The following is a 23745-nucleotide window of genomic DNA, read 5'->3' as shown; positions in this document are numbered from 1 at the left end:
GGAGGAGGTTTTCTGTGTGGTGTGAGCAGAAGGCCCTAGATCCATTCTCCTGCTCTAGACAGAAACTGCTTGACTACCTTCTACACCTTTTGGAGACTGGCTTAAAAACCAAATCTGTCAGGGTTCGACTGGGTGCATTTGTCTCATACCACTATGGTGAGACCACACCTTGAATACTGTGTACAGTTCTGGTCGCCGCATCTCAAAAAAGATATAGTTGCGATGGAGAAGGTACAGAGAAGGGCAACCAAAATGATAAAGGGGATGGAACAGCTCCCCTGTGAGGAAAGGCTGAAGAGATTAGGGCTGTTCAGCTTGGAGAAGAGACGGCTGAGGGGGGATATGATAGAGGTCTTTAAGATCATGAGAGGTCTTGAACGAGTAGATGTGACTCGGTTATTTTCACTTTCGAATAATAGAAGGACTAGGGGGCATTCCATGAAGTTAGCAAGTAGCACATTTAAGACTAATCGGAGAAAATTCTTTTTCACTCAACGCACAATAAAGCTCTGGAATTTGTTGCCAGAGGATGTGGTTAGTGCAGTTAGTGTAGCTGGGTTCAAAAAAGGTTTGGATTAGTTCTTGGAGGAGAAGTCTATTAATGGCTATTAATCAATTTTACTTAGGGAATAGCCACTGCTATTAATTGCATCAGTAGCATGGGATCTTCTTAGTGTTTGGGTAATTGCCAGGTTCTTGTGGCCTGGTTTTGGCCTCTGTTGGAAACAGGATGCTGGGCTTGATGGACCCTTGGTCTGACCCAGCATGGCAATTTCTTATGTTCTTATGTATGCCCATCTCTGTACAGCCTATAGTTGTACGTTTCATCTCCCGTTGTGTCTTGGGACCTCAACGTGGTATTGGCTCAGCTGATGAAAGCTTTTTTTGAGCTGTTGCGCACCTGTGACCTGAAGTACCTAACCTAGAAGGTCATATTTTTGGTGGTGGTCACTTCAGCATGCAGGGTCAGCGGGGTCTAGGCCTCAGTGACCTATCCACCTTATACTAATTTCTTTCATGACAGAGTGGTCTTACGTACGCACCATAAGTTCCTGCTTAAGGTGGTGATGGATTTCCATCTTAAGCAGTCAGTCATCCTGCCAATTTTCTTTCCCAGGCCCCTTTCAGATCAAGGCAAACGAGCACTGCACAGTTTGGTTTACAAGCGAGCCTTAACCTTCAATCCGAAGTGGACAAAAGCACTTAAACAGCCCACCCAACTTTTTATTTCTTTTGATAGGAATAGTTTGGGCATTGCTATTGCCAAACAGACGCTATCCAGTTGGCTAGCATATTGCATCTCCTTCTGTTGTACTCAGGCAGGACCTCATCTTGGGGGATATGTCAAGGTTCATTCTGACAGAGCCATGCCAGCGTAGATGACCCATTTGTGAGCAGTTCCCATGGAGGAGATCTGCAAAGTTGCTACGTGGAGTTCTCGTCACATATTCACATCCCATTACTGCCTGGATAGTGATGGCCGATGTGATAGTTGATTCGGCCAGTCTGACCTCAGGAATCTGTTCAAGGTGTAGAACCCCAACTCTTCCATCCTAGGTCTGGCTATCTCCCCTTCTGTTACCAACTGCGCCGGTGGTGTTGTGCCCATTGGCACCTGGTTGTATGTCTTTTAGTCCCCTTTCTGTTAAGGAGCCTGTAGCTAGGGATTCACCCTTCTGTGAGAACTAACATTTTGCTGTCCTCGGAAAACACCTGTTACAGGTAAGCAAGTCTGCTTTTTTTGTAAGAAGATCTGGGAGGAAGTTTTGGCTGCCCCTCTTCCTGCCCATCTTAAAAAGCCTACACTGGCTTCCCGTCAAATTCAGAATACTTTTTAAAGTGCTCTCAGTAACCCACAAGGCACTACACAACTTGGCACCACTCGAGCTCAAAATCCCTCTCCAATTCCACACCTCTACCAGACCAGTGAGACAAGCCTATAGAAACAACCTTAATATCCCACCGATGAAGTCAGCATTAAGCAAAAGAGCTTTCTCCACAGCTGGTCCCAAACTCTGGAACACTCTCCCGTCAGAACTCAGATCAGTGCAATGCTCCACTACATTTAAAAAAAGACTCAAGACTTGGTTATTCAACCAAGCTTTCCAATAACATCAACCTGCGGAATATCCCTGCCAATGATCCCTTCGGTGGTAATCCACTAGAGAACTATTTAGATCATCTCTAGAACTCACTTGAACTTTGGCAGTCTATTTATTTATTTATTTAAAAACTTTTATATACCGATATTCTTGCATGGGATACAAATCAAACCGGTTTACAGTGAAACAATAACCTCGCATGAGAGCTGTCAAAACCAGTCTTATAACTATCAACTGTTCATTTAGCCTACATTAGGCACCGTATCTTTTACTTATGTTATTAACCCCATATGTACTAATCCAAGTTATATCGACCTGTTCATTGTAAGACATTTACTTGTCAATGTTATTGTTTAGAATGTAAACCGAATTGATCAGTAATTCTGTTATTGGAAAGTCGGTATATAAAAATGCTAAATAAATAAATAAATAAAAAATAAGGAACAACCAGAGCTGCTTTTCCAGCCTGGATCCCCTCCCATCAGGGATTCATCTGAACCAAGAGAATACTGAAACCCAGCTAACAGTGAGTAAAAAAATAATTAAGAACACTGAGGACATCCATCTGGAATCTTCATTCTAGGGAGAGAGAGGTTTGGGCTCTCTGTGCAGAGACAGTGACTCTTTTTTTACCAGTTTGGAAGGAATGTCCTACACATTTAAGGGGATACTCTGTACACTTGGGGACTTTATTTTTCCAAATCCTGGAGGGTACAAATTCCCTCATCCTGGTATAAAAGATTACTGCATAGATAGAGAAAAGAGACTATAACACAAAGAAATCCTGTCTTGATTTTTTTTGCACTAATCAAGTAACTACCGTGTGGTTATTGGCACATACAGCATCCACAGTAAGAAAGCATTGCCTCTCTCCCAGGGACAAAGAGGAAGGTACATAGGGTCACCCCTAGCACTCTGGGCCTTGGAAGTAAACTCCCCCCCCCCCCCCCCCCCAAAAAAAGTCAACAAAGGATCCTAGCCTTGGGAAGAGAGCACAAAATATGCTAGCACTAGCCAGGAGTGATTCCAGCCTCAAAGAGAAACTAAATGCTTTTCTCCCAGGACAAGCAGGATGGTAGTCCTCACATATGGGTGACATCAAATGGAGTCCTGTCACGGAACACTTTTGTCAAAGTTTCTAGTACTTTGACTGGCATACTGAGCATGCCCAGCATGCCACTAACCCTGCAGCCAGCAGGGGTCCCCCCTCAGTCTCTTTATTTTCCACACAGCAGTTGCCTCGTGGTTTAGGAGGTCTGTGAGAAATTTCTCACAGCTTTCCTCACGGAAATATTTGAAGTATATCTTCTCAAAAAGTCCCTCAGCGGGGTCCCCCATTGCGCTCCGTTCCCTCCGACGCTCGGTAAGTGCTTTTCCGGTACTTGCGGTCGGTTCCCGGCGGCTTACCACTTCAGTGCCCGACGATCACTGACCGCGTGCCCGCCAAATTTTAACATGGCAACAGGGTTTAGAAAATGTCCCGAGTGACCGAGGACCATGTCCATAATGGACCCGCATGAAGTATGTGTTTTGTGCTTAGGCCCCTCGCATGACATTCATCTATGCCCTAGTTGTGCACAAATGACCCCCAAAGGCTGTCGCACTCGCCTGGACAAAATGGAGCAGTTGTTTGCTTCAAAACAGACTGCTCTATCGACACCAGTTCAAGCGCCACCAACTGTGGAGGGTCCACCAACCTCGGAGACGATTCGCCAGGAGCACCATGAACAGGGTGACCATCCGTCACAGACTCCATTGAGGACATTGGCGTCATCATCCTCTGTGCCAGGGAAAGACTGGACCGAGCACCGAGGGAAACACAGACACCGGCACTGATGGGCATCCCCGACCAGTGCCGGCACTGATACCGAAGCGGCATCGACTTCCATCAAGCCACCTGCGAAGAGGGCCAGGGAGAGGAGCCCCCATACTCCTCTGGACCTGGGAAACCCCTAGGCGTTCCCCACCGATACTGGTGCTGGGCACCGAGCCTCCACGGTCCCCGTGGAGACTCCGGTGATGCCTAGCCTGCCTCCTACCCCGATCACCATGCCGGCTTCCTGGGAGGAATTGTACTGCATGGTCCAAGAGGCAGTGCTGAAAGCCCTACGAGGCTTCCAATTGCCGCCGGCGCCGGCCCCCCATACCAGCCCCGGAACCGGCTCCCTCGATGGTGGCACCTCTCTTCGAGCGCCTCAATACACTAATGGTGCCTTATCGACTCCTCTACCACCGGACACACTTGCATCGAGTCATCCATCGAGGCCTCCACAGGTCCCGATTCCAGTACCGGGTTCCTCGGAGGAGGAAGGATCGATTCCCAGCCACATCCCTCCACGGGAACTGTCGATGCCGGAGCCCATGCCAGGGCCATCGGGGCTACCAGTACCCAAGCGCACCTCATCTGCCCTGATGCCCTCGATGCCTGGCGCCGATTCCATCAATGCCAAGGCCACATCCATCGATGCCTTCCCGCCCTCTCAGCCTTGGCATGCTTCCTCTATTGGGAGCTCCACCGGGAGAAGTCGAAAGTCCCTATAATCCATGGAGCGATGCATCCTCAGATGATTCATCATGGACATCCGAGGAATTTCTCTCAGGGCCTTCACCCTCGGAGGAAAGGCAGAGATCTCCTCCAGAAGACCTCTCCTTTGCCAGTTTTGTCAAAGAGATGTCTGAGACTATACCTTTTACACTGGTCACAGAGGAAGATGTTCGCCATAAAATGTTGGAGGTCTTACAATTTGTAGATGCTCCAAAAGAAATAATGGCAATACTGGTAAATGAAGTTCTTCTGGACCTCATGCACTGCCTCTGGGGAACATCCAGGTATGGTACCCCCAGTCAATAAAAAGACAGATGCTACCTACCTGGTTCAACAAGCCCCAGGGTTTCAAAAGAGTCAGCTGCCCCACCGCTCTGTAGTTGTGGAATCAGCTCAGAAAAAGGCTAAACGGTCGCATCCACATTCCTCTGCCCCTCCCGGTAAGGAACAGAAAGCATTGGATGCGTTGGAATGAAGGATTTTCCAAGAGTCCATGTTGATATCGCGAATTGCAGCATATCAACTAAACATGACCCAATATAATAGAAATCTCTGGAAACAAGTCCAAGTGATTGCGGAGACACTACCACAGCAACAACAAGAAGCCTTGTCCTCCATCCTACAAAAAGGAATGGAAGCAGGTAAACATGAAGTCAGAGCTGCCTACGATTCTTTTGAAACTGCATCCAGAATCTCGGCAACTGGCATCAGTGCTAGATGCTGGGCCTGGCTTAAGGCCTCAGACCTACGCCCGGAAGTGCAGGACAAACTGGCAGATCTACCCTGTACTGGAGACAACTGGTTTGAGGATAAGATCCAGGACGCAATGGCCCAGTTAAAGGACCATCATGAGACCCTGCGCCAGTTGTCAACTGTTTCTCCAGATGTTCCCTCCGTAGCCCGCAGGGCCACGCGTAGAGAACCCAAGAAACAATTCTACAGGCCACGCAGATATTATCCTCCTGCGTCCCGTGCACGACCGGCTCGGGCACCTCAGAGGGGACATGAGCGCCAAACTAGAACATCTAGACAGCAGCCAGCTTCACAAGCTGGCCCCGCGTCTGGATTTTGACTCTTTTCCAGAGAGCAGCAGCCATATTCCAGTGGGGGGCCGCCTGTGCCACTTTGCAACAAATTGGCATCCAATCACCACGGACCAGTGGGTACTGTCCATCATAACCCATAGTTATCGTCTAAATTTTTCAAAAATATCCTGGAGTTGGGACGACCACACAAGAAAACTCGAGTCAGAGCTCTCAACCCTTCTGTCTGTCAGAGCCTTGGATCCGGTTCTACAAAATCCCATCCGACTTAAAAATGGCAAATCAGTTGAGCTAACTGATAAAGCTAGAAACCTAGGAGTAACTATAGACATGGAATTGAGCCTTAAACAACACATATCAATAAAAGCAAGAGAAGGCTATGCCAAACTAATGGTCCTTAGAAGACTAAAACCCTTATTAAATCAGGAACACTTTCGTACAATACTACAAACATTCATATTTGCCAGCACGGACTACTGTAACACACTTTTCCTAGGATTGCCATATACTACTATCAGACCACTGCAAATATTACAGAACTCGGCTGCCAGAATACTTACTGGTAAAGGCAGAAGAGATCATATCACCCAGACACTTGCAGATTTACACTGGCTCCCAATAGAACAAAGAGTACAATTTAAAACACTATGCACAGTGCATAAACTAATAAATGACGAACAGGCTGACTGGCTAAACACCGCACTACGATTACATGTCCCTCAAAGAAGTCTCAGATCAGCCAATAGAGCTCTACTAACCATACCCTCAGTCAAAACAGCAAAGTTGACCCAAGTCAGAGAAAGAGCACTATCTTTGGCAGGGCCTTTACTATGGAACACATTAACCCTGGAATTAAGAATAATAAAAGATTTAAAACTCTTCAAAAAAGGCTTAAAAACATGGCTCTTCAAAAAAGCATTTCACCGTGAGGTAGCTGAATAACAACACAAAAACAGCTGAAAGTCACCAGTATAAAATGCAGAGTTACTTATTTTTATTATTTTTTTCTCATATTTATTATATTAGAAAGACAGTATAAACATATGATTACGCTAACAATCATAAATGGTAACCACACCCATTCCCCATTTAGAGTATATTATTGAACTATGTAACCATATAATACTGGCACCTTTTGGATAATTTAGAAACCAAACCAAACATATTTGTGCCTAACTGTAAACCGTTGTGATGGTGCTCTACTAAACGATGGTATAGAAAAAGTTTTTAAATTAAAATTAAAATTAAATTCCACCGAATCAGCAGGGAAAAGGGTTCTACTCTAAATATTTCCTTATTTCCAAAAAGACCGGCAGCCTCCGGCCTATTCTGGACTTCCATGCCTTGAATACATTTCTTCGCAAGGAACGGTTCAGGATGGTATCTCTGGGCACCATGCTTCCTCTACTTCAACAAGGGGATTGGCTCTGCTCTCTGGACCTTCAAGACGCATACGCCCATTTTGTGATCTCCCCTCCTCATCGCAAATATCTGCGATTTGTGGTGGACCGCAGTCACTATCAATACAAGGTTCTACCATTTGGCCTAGCCTCGGTGCCTCGAGTCTTTATGAAGTGCCTGGCAGTCGTGGCTGCACAATTACACAGCAGAGGCGTATACATTTACCTGGACAACTGGCTCATAAAAAGCCAATCAAAACAAGGAGCCCTCGACTCTCTTGGTCTCACCATAAGGCTTCTAAACTCATTGGGATTTCTAATAAATTGCCCCAAATCCCAATTGACACAGTCTCATCTTCTCTCTTTTATAGGAGCAGACCTAGACATGACACTGTCCAGAGAATTCTTACCCAACGACCGTGCGATTACCCTGTCCAACCTTGCCAGCTTTATCCGCCGTCGAAAAAGAGCCTCAGCTGGCCAGCTACTCAGGTTGCTCGGCCACATGGCATCAACTGTCCATGTCACCCCTATGGCATGCCTTGCCATGAGAGTGACCCAATGGACTCTGAAATCCCAATGGTGACAAGCTACTTAGCCGCTGTCGTCCATGGTACACATAACCAGCCAGCTTCGTCTGTCCCTTGCCTGGTGGACACACAAAGCCAACTTACAAGTGGGTCTTCCTTTCTAGCAACCGGCTCCTCAGGTGACTACAGTTAACTACAGACACCTCCAACCTAGGTTGGAGAGCCCACGTCCAAGGCCTTCAATCTCAAGGAACTTGGACAAAAGCCGAAGTGACACATCAAATCAACTTTCTGGACCTTCAAGCGATGCGGTACACCCTTTATGCATTTCAGGATTACCTCTCCAACAAAGTTGTCCTGATTCAAACAGGAACCAAGTTGCAATGTGGTACCTGAACCAACAGGGGGGCTCGGGCTCTTATCTGCTTTGCCAGGAGGCGGCGCAGATTTGGGCCTAGGCCCTGTCGCATTCCATTCTTCTGCGAGCCACTTATCTAGCGGGCACACAGAATGTACTGGCGGACCACCTCAGCCGATGTTTCCAGCCCCACGAATGGTCTCTGAATCCCTCGGTTGCGAGCAGAATCTTCCACCAGTGGGGGTCATCCGACCATCGACCTCTTTGTGTCCAGTCAGAACCACAAAGTGGAAAACGTCTGCTCCCTGCACAGGGACCGGCATGCACCAGCCAGGGATGCCTTCGCCCGTCCCTGGAACAAAGGCCTGCTTTATGCGTATCCTTCAATTCCGCTAATAAGCAAGACTCTCGTGAAGCTACAACAGGACCAGGGCTTAATGATTCTCATAGTCCCGTAAAGGCCGCGCCAAATTTGGTTTCCCATACTTGACGACCTTTCTGTCCAGGACCCCAATCGCCTCGGCATGTCACCCAACCTCATAACACAGAATCACGGTAAGTTACGCCACACGAACCTCCAGGCCCTCTCTCTGACGGCCTGGATGTTGAAAGGCTGATACTACAACCACTCAACCTTTCAAGTGAAATATTTCAAATCCTTGTAGCTTCACGAAAGGCTTCCATGCGGAAATCCTACTGATCTAAATGGAAGAGATTTACCATGTGGTGCACATAAAAGAGCTTGGATCCCTTTTCTTGCCCCACATCGAGTCTATTAGATTATTTCTGGCACCTCTCGGAATCTGGTCTCCAGACATCATCTATCTGAGTGCACCTTAGTGCCATCTCTGCTTACCATCAAGGAATAGGGGATTTCCTGATAACGGCTCAACCCCTGGTGAGTCACTTCATGAGAGGCTTAGTACAGCTTAAACCTCCTCTACAGCCACCGGTCGTGGCATGGGACCTCAGTGTTGTACTTGCACAGCTCATGCACACCCCTTTTGAGCCCATGCACTCTTGCGAACTTAGATACCTTACATGGAAAGTACTTTTTCTAGTAGCTATCACGTCTGCTCGCAGGGTAATTGTTACAGGCCCTTGTGACCTATTCACCCTACACAAGGTTCCTCCATGACCGAGTGGTTCTCTGCACTCACCCTAAATTTCTTCCTAAGGTGGTAACTGATTTCCATTTAAATCAGTCCATAGTCTTGTCACTTTCTTTCCAAGACCTCATGCTCACCCAGGTGAGCGAGCTCTCCACACCATGGACTGTAAGCGTGCTCTTGTGTTTTACTTAGACCGCACTACAGCCCACAGGAAGTCCACCCAACTTTTGTCTCCTTTGATAAGAACAAACTTGGGAATGCGGTGGGCAAGCAAACACTGTCAAACTGGTTAGCAGACTGCATCGCATTCTATTACCAGCAAACAGGCCTGCCACTACAGGGACAAGTGAAGGCACACTCAGTCAGAGCAATGGCAACGTCATTAGCACAGTACCGTTCAGTACCGATTGCTGACATATGCAGGGCTGCGACATGGAGCTCTCTCCACACCTTCACAGCTCACTATTACCTGGACAAGGCTGGGCGACAGGATTCCTTATTTGGCCAGTCTGTCCTAAGAAATTTGTTTCCAGTGTAGGAACCTAACTCGTCCTACCTTGACCCACTGTGAATTTCAGGCTGTCTCATCCTTGCCAAAAGCACCCCAGTTGTTGTGCCTGTTGCAGATGTTGTGTGCTGGTTGGCCTATTTCGTATGACGCAGCCTGTAGCTTGCTATTCACCCATATGTGAGGACTACCATCCTGCTTGTCCTGGGAGAAAGCAGAGTTGCTTACCTGTAACAGACGTTCTCCCAGGACAGCAGGATATTAGTCCTAATGAACCCCGCCCGCCACCCCGCAGAGTTGGGTTTGCTTACGTTTTATTATTTTATTTTTCGCTCATACTTTTGCTACAAATGAGACTGAAGGGGGACCTCTGCTGACTGTAGGGTTAGTGGCATGCTCAGTGTGCCAGTCAAAGTTCTAGAAACTTTGACAAAAGTGTTCCATGACAGGGCTCCATCTGATGATGTCACCCATATGTAAGGACTAACATCCTGCTGTCCTGGGAGAACACCTGTTACAGGTAAGCAACTCTGCTTTATGGCCCCACTGGAATGCAGTAAGCTCCCGGGGATGGGGTTACATTAAGTTGAAACAGGAAGGGAAGCACATACTGCAGGTGGGTTCTTGACCCATTCTTTGAATTCTGAAGTCCAATTTTTTTTCTATCATTACCTTGAAAGCACATCTGATACAAGTATATCAGTAGTGTTTGTGTTAGTAGATTTTTTGGTGCAGGAGAAATTAATTATCTAAAATGTTCAAATACATTCTTAATTTATTTTCTCCAGAAATTAGTGAATGAGACGTTCCAGAAGCTTTGGTTTACCCCAACTCCCCACAATGATAAAGAAGCAATGACAAGAAAAATATTAAACATCACTGATGTGGTAAGCTGGTTTCTCTTGCATTCAGATTTCTTTTAAGAAATATATCCTAGGTTTTCTTGGATGGAAATGCAAACAAAAGTAACTTGCAGTAGTGCTGTATTTAAGATCTAGTACACTTACAGGTGAATTTTCAAAGGAGTTATGCATGTAAATGTAACATACTATTATAGCAATTTTCAAAGCCATTTACCCACGTTAAGTGCACTTAATGAAGGTAAAACGTATTGACATTTCAGTGGCATATATTTTAGCAATTTTCAAAAACCCACTTACATGGGTAAAGTGCATTTACATGTGTAAAACCCAGTTTTAAATGTGTAAATGCTTTTGAAAATCAGACCTTTGGAATTTAAACCCTTCAGTTTTGCTCTTCTATTCAAGGCAGCCTTATTCTATAATGTTGGAGGTATTTACTTGAAAGGCCACTAAATTTAGGTAATGTTTAATTAAGAAAATTAAAAAATAGAGTACTTACGAAATTAAAATGCTCCCTCAAATGTTAAACACTAAAATATCGTACAGAATCTTGGAATGTGTAAATAATTTTGATTTATAAGCAGTTCTGTCTGAAACTTGGAGCTTAGTGTACATTAACAAAAAAATATCTTCCTCCATAATTTGTAGAGCCTATAGTATTGACACCCAGCCAGAAGCAGAGCACCTGAAGATAGTGTTGCATGTGTGTAAGAATCTGTTGCCAAGTGCTCATCTGGCCTGCAGGTGGCATTGTGAACCACTTGAACTGTATATCTAGCCCTAGCTCTGTATTGTTTGCTCCCCCAAGCCGCCATCTTGTTTCCTGTATAGGAATGTACTAGTCTCAGCAGTCAGTTGCCACAGCTCGGTCCTCCTTCCAGTCCTCATTCTCTGGTTCTGTTCTGTATCCAGAAGACTTCAATATAAAATCTATAAAATCATATAAAATCAATATAAAATCTATAAAACCTAACTTAGGCAACCCCTAGTTGAAGTTATCACCTAAATATTTGGTTTATTGATATATTCTGTTTGACTGTTCCTTCTGTTCATTGTAAAGGCCATGCCTATTTATACTTTTGTTACAAGTTATATGTAAACCGATGCGATGTGCAAACGGATGTCGGTATATAAAATCATTAAAATAAATAAATAAAATAAATGTTATTTATTTTGTTAATGTATTTAGCATGCACTATTTACATCGAGATACAGTAGGTATTTTCCCTGTCCCCAAAGGACTCACAATCTAAGATGGTACCTGAGGCAAGGGAGGGGGAAGTGACTTACCCAAGGTCACAAGGAGTGTCAGTGAGGTTTGAACCATGGCTTCCCTGGTTCTTAGCCTGCTGCTCTAACCACTCAACTGCTCCTCCACTCCAGCTTCTGCTTTCCACTCCCCTGTTTGTTTTTCTTCCTGGGTTTGTGGTTCATTTCTTGCTCTTTACCCTGCTTCAGGCTTCTTGTTCCCTTTGGGAGCTTCATCCAGTTTCATGCCTCAACAGCCACCAGCACCAGAGGACTCAATCTGAAGGGAAGGTGACTGGCCTAGGTGGAAGTCCATTTACTGTTAGCAGCCTGGATTTGACTTTCCTGTTACTAAGCTGCTCATTTCTAGGACAACCCACAGACAACTGTCACAGCAAGCTCTGGCCAATATGCACCCTGCCGAGCTGGCTGCGCATTTGGCCTCCCAGGATAAGAACTTGGAGTCACTGAACCAATGCCTGGCAAGCCTTCAGAAGCAAGTTAATACCCTTGTTAGAAATGTTTTCCCAGGGCTCTCTGGACCACTGTCACAGCAAGTACCGTCTTCTGCTCCTATACCCCCTGCAGCTATGGAGTGTATGCATAAGGAACTCCAGGTGGAAACTCCACTGTTCTTTTGTGAAGACTCAAAAGCCTGCCAGGGCTTTCTGAATCAGTGCTCTTAGTCTTTACCCTGCAGGCTTTCCATTTTCCTGACCATAAATCAAAAGCTACTGACTGGGGAGGCTCTGGCCCGGGCCTCGCTGCTCTGGGAAAAACAGGACCCCTTGATCTCAGACTGTGATGTTTTTGGAATGGCGTTTAAATACATTTTTCATGGCCCAGGCCACTTGATTTCCATCTCTACAGCTCTTCATTGCATGAAGCAAGAGACTCATACTGTGGGATAGTACTATAGAATTTCACACTGTTGCGGCAGAGACGGGCTGAAATAATGAGGCTGAGTTGACCTGGTAGGAGCTGCCTTCAGAGTTGTATGCCTTGATCTCCTTGTGCTTATGCCTGAAATACTGGAACAACAATCAGCACTCCAGTATTCCGCCATGAGTCCTAAGTTCCACATCTCTGCAGGCTAATCATGTTCTGCTACTTGAAGAGCCTATGAAACTTAGCCATATTGGCATTCACCTTTCCCAGACAGAGAAAGATCAAAGGAAGCAGCTGGGACTTTGCCTTTATTGTGCAGACCCTGGACACATAGTCAGAAATTGTACACATAAACCCAGATCTGGTCCACATTCATCCCCAGTATCACAGAAGTAGATTCGGCCCTTGTTGAGGTGTCTCTCAATCATGTGGCCCAGTATCTCTCAGTATCCTAATATTGGCTTTAGGATCAGCAGGAGAGCCCTCACCCTTATCAATTCCAGAGCAGCAGGCAAATTCATTAGTCTGGACTTTGTCCGCCAAAACAAAATTCCTATTCAACCCAGTCCAGTGTCGGTCTCAGTTGATGCCAATGATAGATGGCCCCTGAATCAAGCAGAGGTTCAGTGGGTCACAATGAATCTGAATCTTCCAATGGCTACGTGGCACTCTGAAACAGTTTCCTTTTGGATTCTTGAGTTGCCTTTCTGCATGTTTCTTCTAGGGTTCTTCTAACCTACTCATCAATTGGCATTCAGGACAGATTGTCTCTTGGTCCCCTTCCTGTTTCTCCTCTTGTGTTCTGGATTTGAAACCTCTAGCTCCCACTCTTGTGACCTCTGTAGTGGAAATTCCCCCACTCCTTTCTAAGCATTACCATGCTTTTGCAGATGTCTTTAGCAACAAGCAAGCGGAGATAAGTCTGAGGCGTCAGGAATATATTTGCACCTTTGAACTGCTTCCTGAAACTATGCCACCACGGCATAGTTTTGATTATTAAAAGTCTTCTGCTGGTGCAAAATTCTTCTTAATACAAAAAAGGATGGATCCCTTAGACCCTGTATCTATTACCAGGGCCTCAATAAGGTCATAGTTGAGGATTGTTATTCCCTACTGCTAGTCTCTGAATTCTTTGATAGATTCCAGGGTGCACAAATTTTTACCAAACTGGACTTGCTGGGGGGGGGGGCCCTACAGTCTTATTTGGATCTGTTAGGATGACACGTGGAAGACTTCTTTCAACCCCAAGGATGGGAACTATGAGTATACAGTCATGCTCTTTGTAATACTCCTGCCGTATTCCAGGCCTTTATCAGTGATGTTTTTCAAGGCTGCCTCTCTCTCAATATGTTTGTTGACCAGCCTTGATAATATCTTAATTTTCTATCCAGACCTGGTCACCCATAGGCCACATTATAATAGAGGTTCTTTCTCATCTTTGCCAGCATCAGCTTTATGCCAAGGTTTAGAAATTTGTGTTTGAACAGAGCAAGTCCACATCTTGGATTATGTAATCAGCTCAGAGTTTTGAGGTGGACCCAGATAAGGTAAGAGCAGTACTTAATTGGTTGGTACCTTTGGGCCTCAAGGCGCTTCAGTGTTTTCTAAGTATTATCAGCACTTCATTCTAAACTTCCATAAAGAAGTGGCTCCACTTACTGCCCTTACAAGTAAGGGCACACCAAATAATTCTTAGAACTCCCAAGCTCAGCAGGCCTATGAAGAACTGAAGCAACTCTGCATCCGCTCCAGTCTCGCATCACCCTGATCCAGCCAAGCCTTTCATATTAAAGTAGAGGCCTCCAAGGTTGGTGCATATTCAGTCTTGTTGCAAAGGCCTAATCCAGATTCTTGGCTCCACCCATGTAGTTGCCTTTCTTGGAAGTTCTCTCCTGTGAAACACAACTATGATGTGGGGAAACCAAGAACTCTTCACTATTAAATGGGCCTTGGAAGAGTGGAGATACCTATTGAAAGGAGCCACCTTTGCAATTACAGTCCTTACGGATCACAGAAATTTACTTTATATTGAAGCTGCCAAATGTTTGAACCCCCAGTAAGCCCTGCTTGCTTTCAGTTCATTATCTCCTATCTCTCTGGCTCAAAGAGTGTTAAGGCCAATTTGTTGTCATAACAGTTTTCCTCTGAGGAAACTCTGGAGCCTTGCGATAAAGGCTCCATGTGTTTTATTTATGGTGATTTTATGTATGTTTATTTTGTAAATTGCTTAAGGCTTGTGCATGAAGCGATTAAGCAATGTTAATAAACAAACCAGCCAGCCTCCAGGATAGTTATAAACACAGTCAAGGGTGATTTGATGGAAAAACTTAACCTGAAAGGTTTGATCTGGTGGGTTCCTATTGGGCATATTTTTGTTCCAGATGCTTGCTGTTCCTCCTTAATGGCCCCTCTACTGCAGCAAGAAACCCCCAACTCCCATAAGACAAAACCACACTGTTAGATTTCAGACCAATCACATACAAAGAGATGGAAGTCATCCTCCAGCGAATTAGTCAATCCTCAAGCCCTCTGGACTCTTATCTCCCACCCCCCAGGTTCATCTGTAGCCTAAAGCATAGCCTGGCTCCATGGCTATCGAATATAATTAATGGCATCTTATCTCACAGGACCTTTTTGTTGGCTCTTTTCTTTCCCCTATTCTCTTCAACTTCTTCATTTGACCAATTTGTAACCTTATTTATTTATTTATTAATTTTTATATACCGATGTTCCTGTATAGAATACATATCGCACCGGTTTACAGAGAACTGAACTGTCGCCTCAGGAGCGGATACATTGAAACAAGGTTGATGTGAACTTACAGTGAACAAGTGGAATGCATTTAAAAACATGATTAGCTAACATAATTAGTACAATTCAAACATATTTACAGTGGAATAAGTGGAGCAACGCCTATGAAACGCCATTCATTGGACCTTAGCTCTCCAGGAATGCCTGACTGAATAGCCATATTTTTAGTTTCTTTTTGAATACCAAAGGGCAGGGTTCTTGGCGGAGATCCGGTGGGAGCGAGTTCCAAAGTGGAGGACCAGCTGTGGAGAGGGCGCGTTTCCTTAGTGAGGTTTTGGCCGGCTAGGTGTATAGCATGTCCTTGTACGCTCTTCTGATGGGTCTATTGGAAGTGTGCGGCTGAAGTTGGAAGGTTAGGTTGAGGGGGGAGATGTTGTGTAAAGCCTTGTGGATCATCATGAGGGCTTTAAAGAGTATCCTGAATTTAATTGGCAGCCAGTGAAGGTTCTGAAGGATAGGGGTGATGTGTTTCCTTTTGTTGGTGTTTGTGAGGATCCTGGCCGTCGCGTTCTGGACCATCTGAAGTGGTTTGATTGTGTTTGCGGGTAGGCCCAGAAGGAGTGAGTTGCAGTAATCCAGTTTCGGGAGGATGATAGATTGTAGTATCAAGCGGAAATCTCGGAGGTGCAGGAGTGGTTTTAGTTTTTTTTAATACTTGCAATTTGAAAAAGCATTCCTTGGTGGTGGTGTTTACGAATTTGTTTAAGTTGAGTTGATTGTCGAGCAGCACACCAAGGTCTCTTACATGCAGTGTGTGGTCAATAGATGTTATGGAGAGTTGAGAAGAAATTGGGGGGTTGAGCGGAATACAGTTGTCCGGAGCTATTAGAAGGATTTCGGTCTTGTTGGTGTTAAGGACGAGGTTGAGGCTGGTGAGTAGGTTGTTGATTGCTATAAGGCAGCTGTTCCATTGGGACCATGTTTTGTGGAGTGACTCTGAGATGGGGATGAGGATCTGTATGTCATCCGCGTATAGGAAGTGTGTTAGCTTGAGGTTGGTGAGTTAGATGGCAGAGTGGGAGGGAGGTAAATATTGAATAGGGTGGGTGACAGGGATGATCCTTGGGGTACCCCCATATTAGATCTGATTGGGTGTGATTCTTTGTTGTTGATCCTTACCTTGTAAAACCTGTTTTCAAGGAAGGATTTGAACCAGTTGAACGCAGATCCTGTGATGCCAATGTCTGCTAGTCGTTGTAGTAGGGTCTTATTCAAAGCACATCCACCTAAGCGTTAATATAGAAGCTGACCAAGCTAGACCCATTTCCAATCTCAACAACTATCTCAAGGTAGCAGTACAATAGCTCTATAACCATAAGCGTAAACTTAACCCTGCCAAATCTGAACTCCTGTAGCTGAGCGGTCATGGCCACCCCATGTTTGCTCAATCATCCCTATCAGGAACCCTTCTCCAACCCAAATGAGCTGTCCAAAGCCTAGGTGGACAATTGGACCCTAAACTGTCATTGATCTCGCACATCTTCAAAGTAGTGAGAGCCTCCTTCATGCACCTCCACTAGATCTGGCAACTATCCAACTACCTCGATCAGCATTACCTGGATTCTGTCAGCCATGATCTTATCATGAGTCGCTTAGATTATTGTAGTTCCCTGCTAAATGGTATCTCCAAGACCGACTTAAAATGGTTACAACTTGTGCAAAGCACAGTGGCCAGACTCCTGGTAGATGCCAAATCTTCAGACCATATGAGGCCCATCCTTTATAATCTTCACTGGCCTCCTATTGATGCCAGGCTAAAATTCAAAATCCTTTTCTTAACCTACAAATGTGTGAAAAAATAGGCCCAGAATATTTCTTGCTTCTCCTTACTTCCTACATCCCAGCAAGAGAACTCCGTTCCTCACAAAGGGCCCTTCTTGCCTTCCCTCCTCTGAAATCTGCAAAACTAATCTGCTCAAGACAGAGGGCCTTCAGCTGCTTTGCCCCAAAATCTGAAACCAAGTTCTTCTTCCCATCTACCTTGAACCATGCTAACTTACTTTCAGAAAGAAAGCAAAGGCATGTCTATTCAACCAGACCTTCTGTCAGTCTGTTTGTTAAATGAATGGAGAGAAAATAGAACTATTTTTCTAGACTCTGGTTCTGGTACAGATTGTATACTGTGTTTTAAATTAAATTAATTCTGGTACTGTTCGTCAAAGTTTGAGTCTGTTCTGATACTGACTTGTTAAGCCATTCTAATATATTGTAATCTGCTTTGAGACCAGACTTGGAAAAAAGCGGAATATCAAATGTTTTTAAATAAATAAATGGGGGCATGATTCCAAACTCTCCGGACATCCAGTGATAGGGTGGGGATAGAGATGGGGAGGATGAGGGTGGGTTGTTTTGTCTTTACCATACTGTTTATTGTATACTGCTGATATTATGTAAGAGGGTACAGAACTGTTGATAGTTTATGGTTCATAATTGGCCTTTTTGGTTCATTCATGTTTGATGGTAAGAACCTAATTTTTATTTTCTTATCGTTGAATGCTGTATGCCTCTTTTAAAACTTTAATAAAAATTATTACAAACAAAAAAAAAAGAAACTTTTGAATGGTTTTCCAGGATTTTTTGGTGGCTTTTTCTGCACAAAGATTATATGACTTATATATTAGCTGGCCAGTATGTGCTAGAACAAAGGTTCCTTGTACTAAACCTTTGAGTGACTGCAGCCTCTCCCAATTTCTTCTGTACCATGGACTCGCCTCTCTACAGATTTCATCACAGAACTTTCAATTTCTACTAGCTGTACTGCCATCTTGGTGGTAGTGGACTCTCTTTCCTGACTGCCACATTTCACCTCATCTCTAAGCTGCCTTTGACCTCTCAATTGATGATCATTTTTATTAGGGAGGTGATCCATTTACATGGTATCCTGACCACTGTTGTACTGAATTGAGGTCCCCAATTCATTGCCAGTTTCAGGAGGGCCATTTGTAAAGATTCGAGCATCAATTTACAATTTTTATCAGGAGACCATCCTCAGACTAATGACCTTATGGAGAAAACCAACAAAGACCTTGAGCATTAGATGTTTCATCTCTACTCATCAAACTGATTGGACCAGATTGCTCCATTGGGCTGAATTTGCTCACAACAATCGTGTTAGCAAATCTACAAGGATTTCACCATTCTTCACAGTTTACAGCACTACCCTGTATGTATACTATCTGCCTCTCTGGCTATGAAAATTGCTGCAGCCAATGACTTGGTGCAATGCTTACAGAAAACCTGGCCACAGGTGTGTATTAATTTGGAGACAATCATGACTCAGCAGAAGAAATTCACTGTCCATCATCATAGAAGTTAACCCCAGTTTCATGGTTAGTGACAAAGTCTGGTTGTCCAGAAGGAATCTGTCTGAAATTCCCTTGTACTACGCTCAGCCCTAAGTACACAGGGCCATATGCCATTATTGAGAAAATTAACCCAGTAACCATGCGCTTTCAGCTTCCCAATACTCTTAAGATGCCATCTTCATTTCATATCTCCTTGTTAAAGCCGGCCGTGCCAGATCCTTATGCCAGGCAAAGAACACCTCTCAATCCAGTTCTGGTCAATGGTCAATCTGAATTTGAGGTTGAGGAGATTCTGGAGTCTAGAGTATCCCATAACAAAGTACAGCACTTGGTCCATTGGAAGGGATATGGTCCTGAAGAAAGTTCTTGGATTGATGCATCTGATCTAAATGCACCTCAACTTTTGAAGAAATTTCTTGCAAAGCAATACAAAGGATTTTCCAGAGGCCATCCCTGAAGGGGGGAGTACTATAAGAATCTGGTGCCGAGTGCATTCCAGCCTGCAGGTGGTGCTGTGAGCCGCTTGAACTGTCTGTCTAGTCCTTCTAGCTCTGTCCTCTTTGCTCCCCCTTCCCAGCAACCATTTTGTTTCCTGAATAGACATGTACTTATACTGAGGCAGTCTCAGCAGTCAGTTGCTAGAGCCTGGGTCCTACCTTCCAGTAATTGTAGCCTGGCTTTGTTCCTGTATCCAGAAGACTTAATTATTTTCAGCTTCTACATTCCGCGCTCCTGTTTGTTTTCCTCCTGGATTTCTGGTTCGTTTCTGCTCCTTACCCTGCTTCAGGCCTCTCGTTACCTATCCATTCCAGAGGCTTCCCCCAGTTTACATGCCTCGCCAGTCACCAACACTGGAGAGCTCAACCCAAAGGGAAAAGTGGCTGGCCTAGGCGGAAGTCCATTTACTATTTGTAGTGTGGATTTGACTTTCCAGGGAATAATTGCCTATTACTGGGGAAATCCACAGACAACAATTGTTACAATATATGTATATATCTATGTAAGGATTAGGGCTTTTTTGTTTTGTATATATTTTTATCCCAGGACAAGCAGGATGATAGTCCTCACATATGGGTGACATCGGTAATGGAGCCCTATATGGAAAAACTTCTGTCAAAGTTTCATAAACTTTTGACTGGCACCCAGAGTGCCTATTGAGCATGCCCACCATGCCATGATATTCTCTGCCACAGGGGCCTCCCTTCAGTCTTCTTTTTTCCGCGGAACTGTTAGCCTCGCGGTTAATTTGGAGTCCTGTGGTGATTTTCCCACACTTCGAAATTTCTTCAAAAAATTATAAGAAAAACTTCTTGCCAAAGACGTCGACGGCTGTCCGACTAAAATGGCTTCGGGCTTTAAAAAATGCCCAAATTGTTGCAGAAATATGTCCATAACGGACCCACACTACGAATGTGTGCTCTGCCTCGGCGGGAACCATGATGTCCAAAACTGCCCACAATGCGCCGAGATGACATCGAAGGGACATCGACTCCGGCTGGAGAAGATGGAGCAACATTTTCAAATTCAATTGCTCCCATCGGCATAGACGTCAGTGCAATCATCTCCGGCGGGAGCGATTCGCAAAGTTGTTCTAAAAAAACGACTACCTGGTGAGGCTGGAGATGCTTGCATTCCCTCTCCCTCGACATGTTCGAAAACATCGACATCGGGCAGCGAAAAATCAAGGGAGAAGCATCGGCATCGTCACCGAAGGCCGCACGGCTCGGGCATCGACCCGATACCCGCCGCACCATCGATGGAATCGGCTTCGCCATCTAAGAAACCTCGGCTGGATGTGGCGTCTCCGAGGCCTTCGACTCCATGGCGATCCCCACCGGCACCGGTGCAGGGAACTGTACCTCCCCAGGACCCAGTGGAGGTACCGGTATCGCCATCGCCGCCTCCCCCCATAGCTGCTCTGATTCCATCAGCTATGCGGGCAGAACTGGACGGATACATCCGCCAGGCGGTCCGAGATGCGCTCCTCGATGCCATGCCGATACCGGTTCCACCTGAGAGGCCAGCGCCATCGACACCAGTTCTTCCATCGAGGCCACGCCATCCACACTGGATCTTCCATCAGCGCCAGTACCAGTACCATCGGATACGCTACCCATTCCGATACCACTGTCACCGTCGATTCCGTCACCGATTCCATCGGTTCCGGCTCCGATTCCAGCATCGGTTCCTTCGATGAATCCACCAATGCCGACCCCAGATATCTCGATTTTGGCACCTCTGATGGAGAAGTTAAATACACTTATTGATGCTATTCCTAAAAAACCTCAGGACATCGATAAAACCCCAACTCCAGAACCCATGCCGGGTCCTTCGGGGATTCCAAGACCGATTCCTCCACGGTCTCCTTTATTTCCCTCGATGCCCAAGTCTCAGCCATCGATGCCGTCCAAACCAAGACATACTGGTCGTTCAGAACACACCTGGACAGACACTGATACAGATCTCTCCATAGATGATGAGATGCTTTCGGAACCTTCACCTCCAGAAGACCACAGAAAATTTCCTCCAGAGGATTTATCATTCTCCAACTTTGTGAAGGAAATGGCAGAGACCATTCCATTCCAGCTCCAGTCAGAATTAGATGCCAGGCAAAAAACACTAGAGGTGTTACAATTCGTTGACCCGCCCAAAGAAATCTTAGCTGTACCCGTTCATGAGGTGCTCCAGGAACTGATGTACAGGCTATGGGAACATCCTGGCTCCATTCCTGCGGTAAATAAGAGATCAGATGCCAAATACCTGGTTCAGCCAATCCCAAGTTTCCAGAAGACTCAGCTACTTCACCAGTCTGTGGTGGTAGAGTCGGCGCAAAAGAAGGCAAAAAGAGTAAAAACACACAAAGATAACAGGTTCCTTGACAATCTAGGCTGGAAAATGTTTCAGGGATCTATGCTGGTCTCTAGAATTGCTGCATACCAGCTCTTCATGACGCAATACCAGCATAATCTCTGGAAGCAAACACAAGAGCTTACACAGACACTCCCTGAACAATTCCAGGATCTTTTCTCCCAGCTCATACATAAAGGCCTGGAAGCGGGCAAATATGAGGTACGGGCGGCATATGATAGTTTTGAAACTGCATCTCGACTATCAGCCACAGGGATTACAGCTTGTCGTTGGGCATGGCTTAAGTCTTCTGACTTAAGACCGGAGGTGCAGGAGAGACTGGCCGATCTCCCTTGTCTCGGGGACAACCTTTTTGGAGACAAGGTAAAGGAAGCAGTTGCCCTTTTAAAAGAACATACTGAGACTCTGAAACAGCTCTCCTTAATACCTCAAGAGTCCCAACCATCTTCCAGAAGGCTGCCCAGGAGAGATACAAGACGCCCATATTACCGTCAGAGGCGTTACTATCCTCCTCCAACCCGTACACGTACATCCCGCCCAGCTCAACATACACAATCTCAACAACAAAGACAATCCAGACCTCAACCCCTTCCTCAGACTGCTTCTACGTCAGGGTTTTGAGATACTGTCAGAGAACAGAAGCCTTTCCTCCAATCCAGTCCCACTCTTACCAGTAGGAGGTCGAATTGCTTTCTTTCATCACAGCTGGATCCCCATAACAACAGACCACTGGGTACTCTCCATAACATCTCAAGGGTACCGCTTGGATTTTCTCACTGTACCAAACGACACCTCCCATCTCGTCTTGGACAGTAAACAATCAGTCCACACTCCTACAAACAGAATTATCCACCCTTCTGAGAGCCAGGGCCGTGGAACCTGTTCCCCGACCTCAGCAGGGCAGAGGATTCTACTCCCGATACTTCTTCATTCCAAAGAAAACAGGAGGCCTACATCCCATCCTAGACCTCAGAAATCTCAACAAATTCTTAAAAGAGAAATTCAGGATGGTATCATTAGGCACAATGTTACCTCTACTTCAAAAAGGAGATTGGCTCTGTTCTCTGGATCTTCAAGACGCTTACGCTCACATTCCCATATTCCCTCCTCATTGCAAGTATCTACGATTCCTAGTAGGAACTCAACATTTCCAGTACAGGGTGCTTCCATTCGGCCTTGCCTCAGCACCCCGTGTATTCACAAAGTGTCTAGTAGTGGCAGTGGCCCACTTACACAAGCAAGGAGTGCACGTGTTTCCTTATCTCGACGATTGGCTCATCAAGAGTCGAACGAAAGAAGGAGCTCTCAATTCCCTCAAGCTCACAATCAACTTACTTCACTCCTTGGGTTTTCTCATCAATTACCAGAAATCCCATTTCACACCATCTCACCTATTTCAATTCATCAGTGCAGATTTAAACACAGTCTCAGCAAAAGCTTTTCTCCCAAGAGACCGTGCGCAGACACTCGTTCTCCTGGCACAATCTCTCTGGATTCAAACGCAGGTTACAGCTCATCAGTGCCTCACCCTCCTCGGTCACATGGCCTCTACAGTTCACGTCACTCCTATGGCCAGACTGGCCATGCAACTAATGCAATGGTCTCTCAAAACACAATGGATTCAAGCCATTCAGCCACTGTCCTCTCAAATTCATATAACTCAAGAACTGCGTTCTTCCCTCCTCTGGTGGACATCAATGAACAATTTTGCTCAAAGGTCAACCTTTCCAGCAACCGATTTCGCAAGTAGCACTAACTACAGATGCATCCACCTTGGGCTGGGGTGCGCACATAGGTCATCTGCAGACTCAAGGGACGTGGACAAAGCTCGAAGCCACTTTTCAGATAAACTTTCTAGAGCTTCGAGCTATACGTTATGCGCTGCATGCGTTCAAGAACTGCCTTTCACACAAGACTGTTCTCATACAAACAGACAACACAGTAGCCATGTGGTACATCAACAAGCAAGGGGGGACAGGCTCGTATCTCCTTTGCCAAGAAGCAGCACAGATTTGGGACTGGGCCCTGGCACATTCAATACTTACGGGCCACTTATCTAGCAGGCATTCACAACATAGTAGCCGATCGCCTCAGTCGTCAGTTCCAACCACACGAGTGGTCCTTGGATCCAACGATAGCAACCAGGCTCTTTCAACGTTGGGGT

The 23745-nt window shown here is 45.5% G+C and overlaps 1 protein-coding gene across 4 annotated transcripts in view; it reads left to right on the top strand.

Moving 5' to 3' along the window:
* Positions 1–23745, top strand: part of NIPBL (NIPBL cohesin loading factor) — a 1214062-nt gene that overhangs the window by 877687 nt on the left and 312630 nt on the right. For all 4 annotated transcript variants that reach the window (XM_029578690.1, XM_029578673.1, XM_029578682.1 and 1 more), the window contains one exon: positions 10387–10485. In XM_029578690.1, the coding sequence (XP_029434550.1) occupies positions 10387–10485 (99 nt within the window). The remainder of the gene's footprint in view (positions 1–10386; positions 10486–23745) is intronic.

Source organism: Rhinatrema bivittatum, chromosome 1, assembly GCF_901001135.1.
Source record: "Rhinatrema bivittatum chromosome 1, aRhiBiv1.1, whole genome shotgun sequence".
NCBI classification, from domain to species: domain Eukaryota; kingdom Metazoa; phylum Chordata; class Amphibia; order Gymnophiona; family Rhinatrematidae; genus Rhinatrema; species Rhinatrema bivittatum.
The sequence above is the reverse complement of the archived record's forward strand: the minus strand, read 5'-3'. Positions and strand labels throughout refer to the sequence as shown.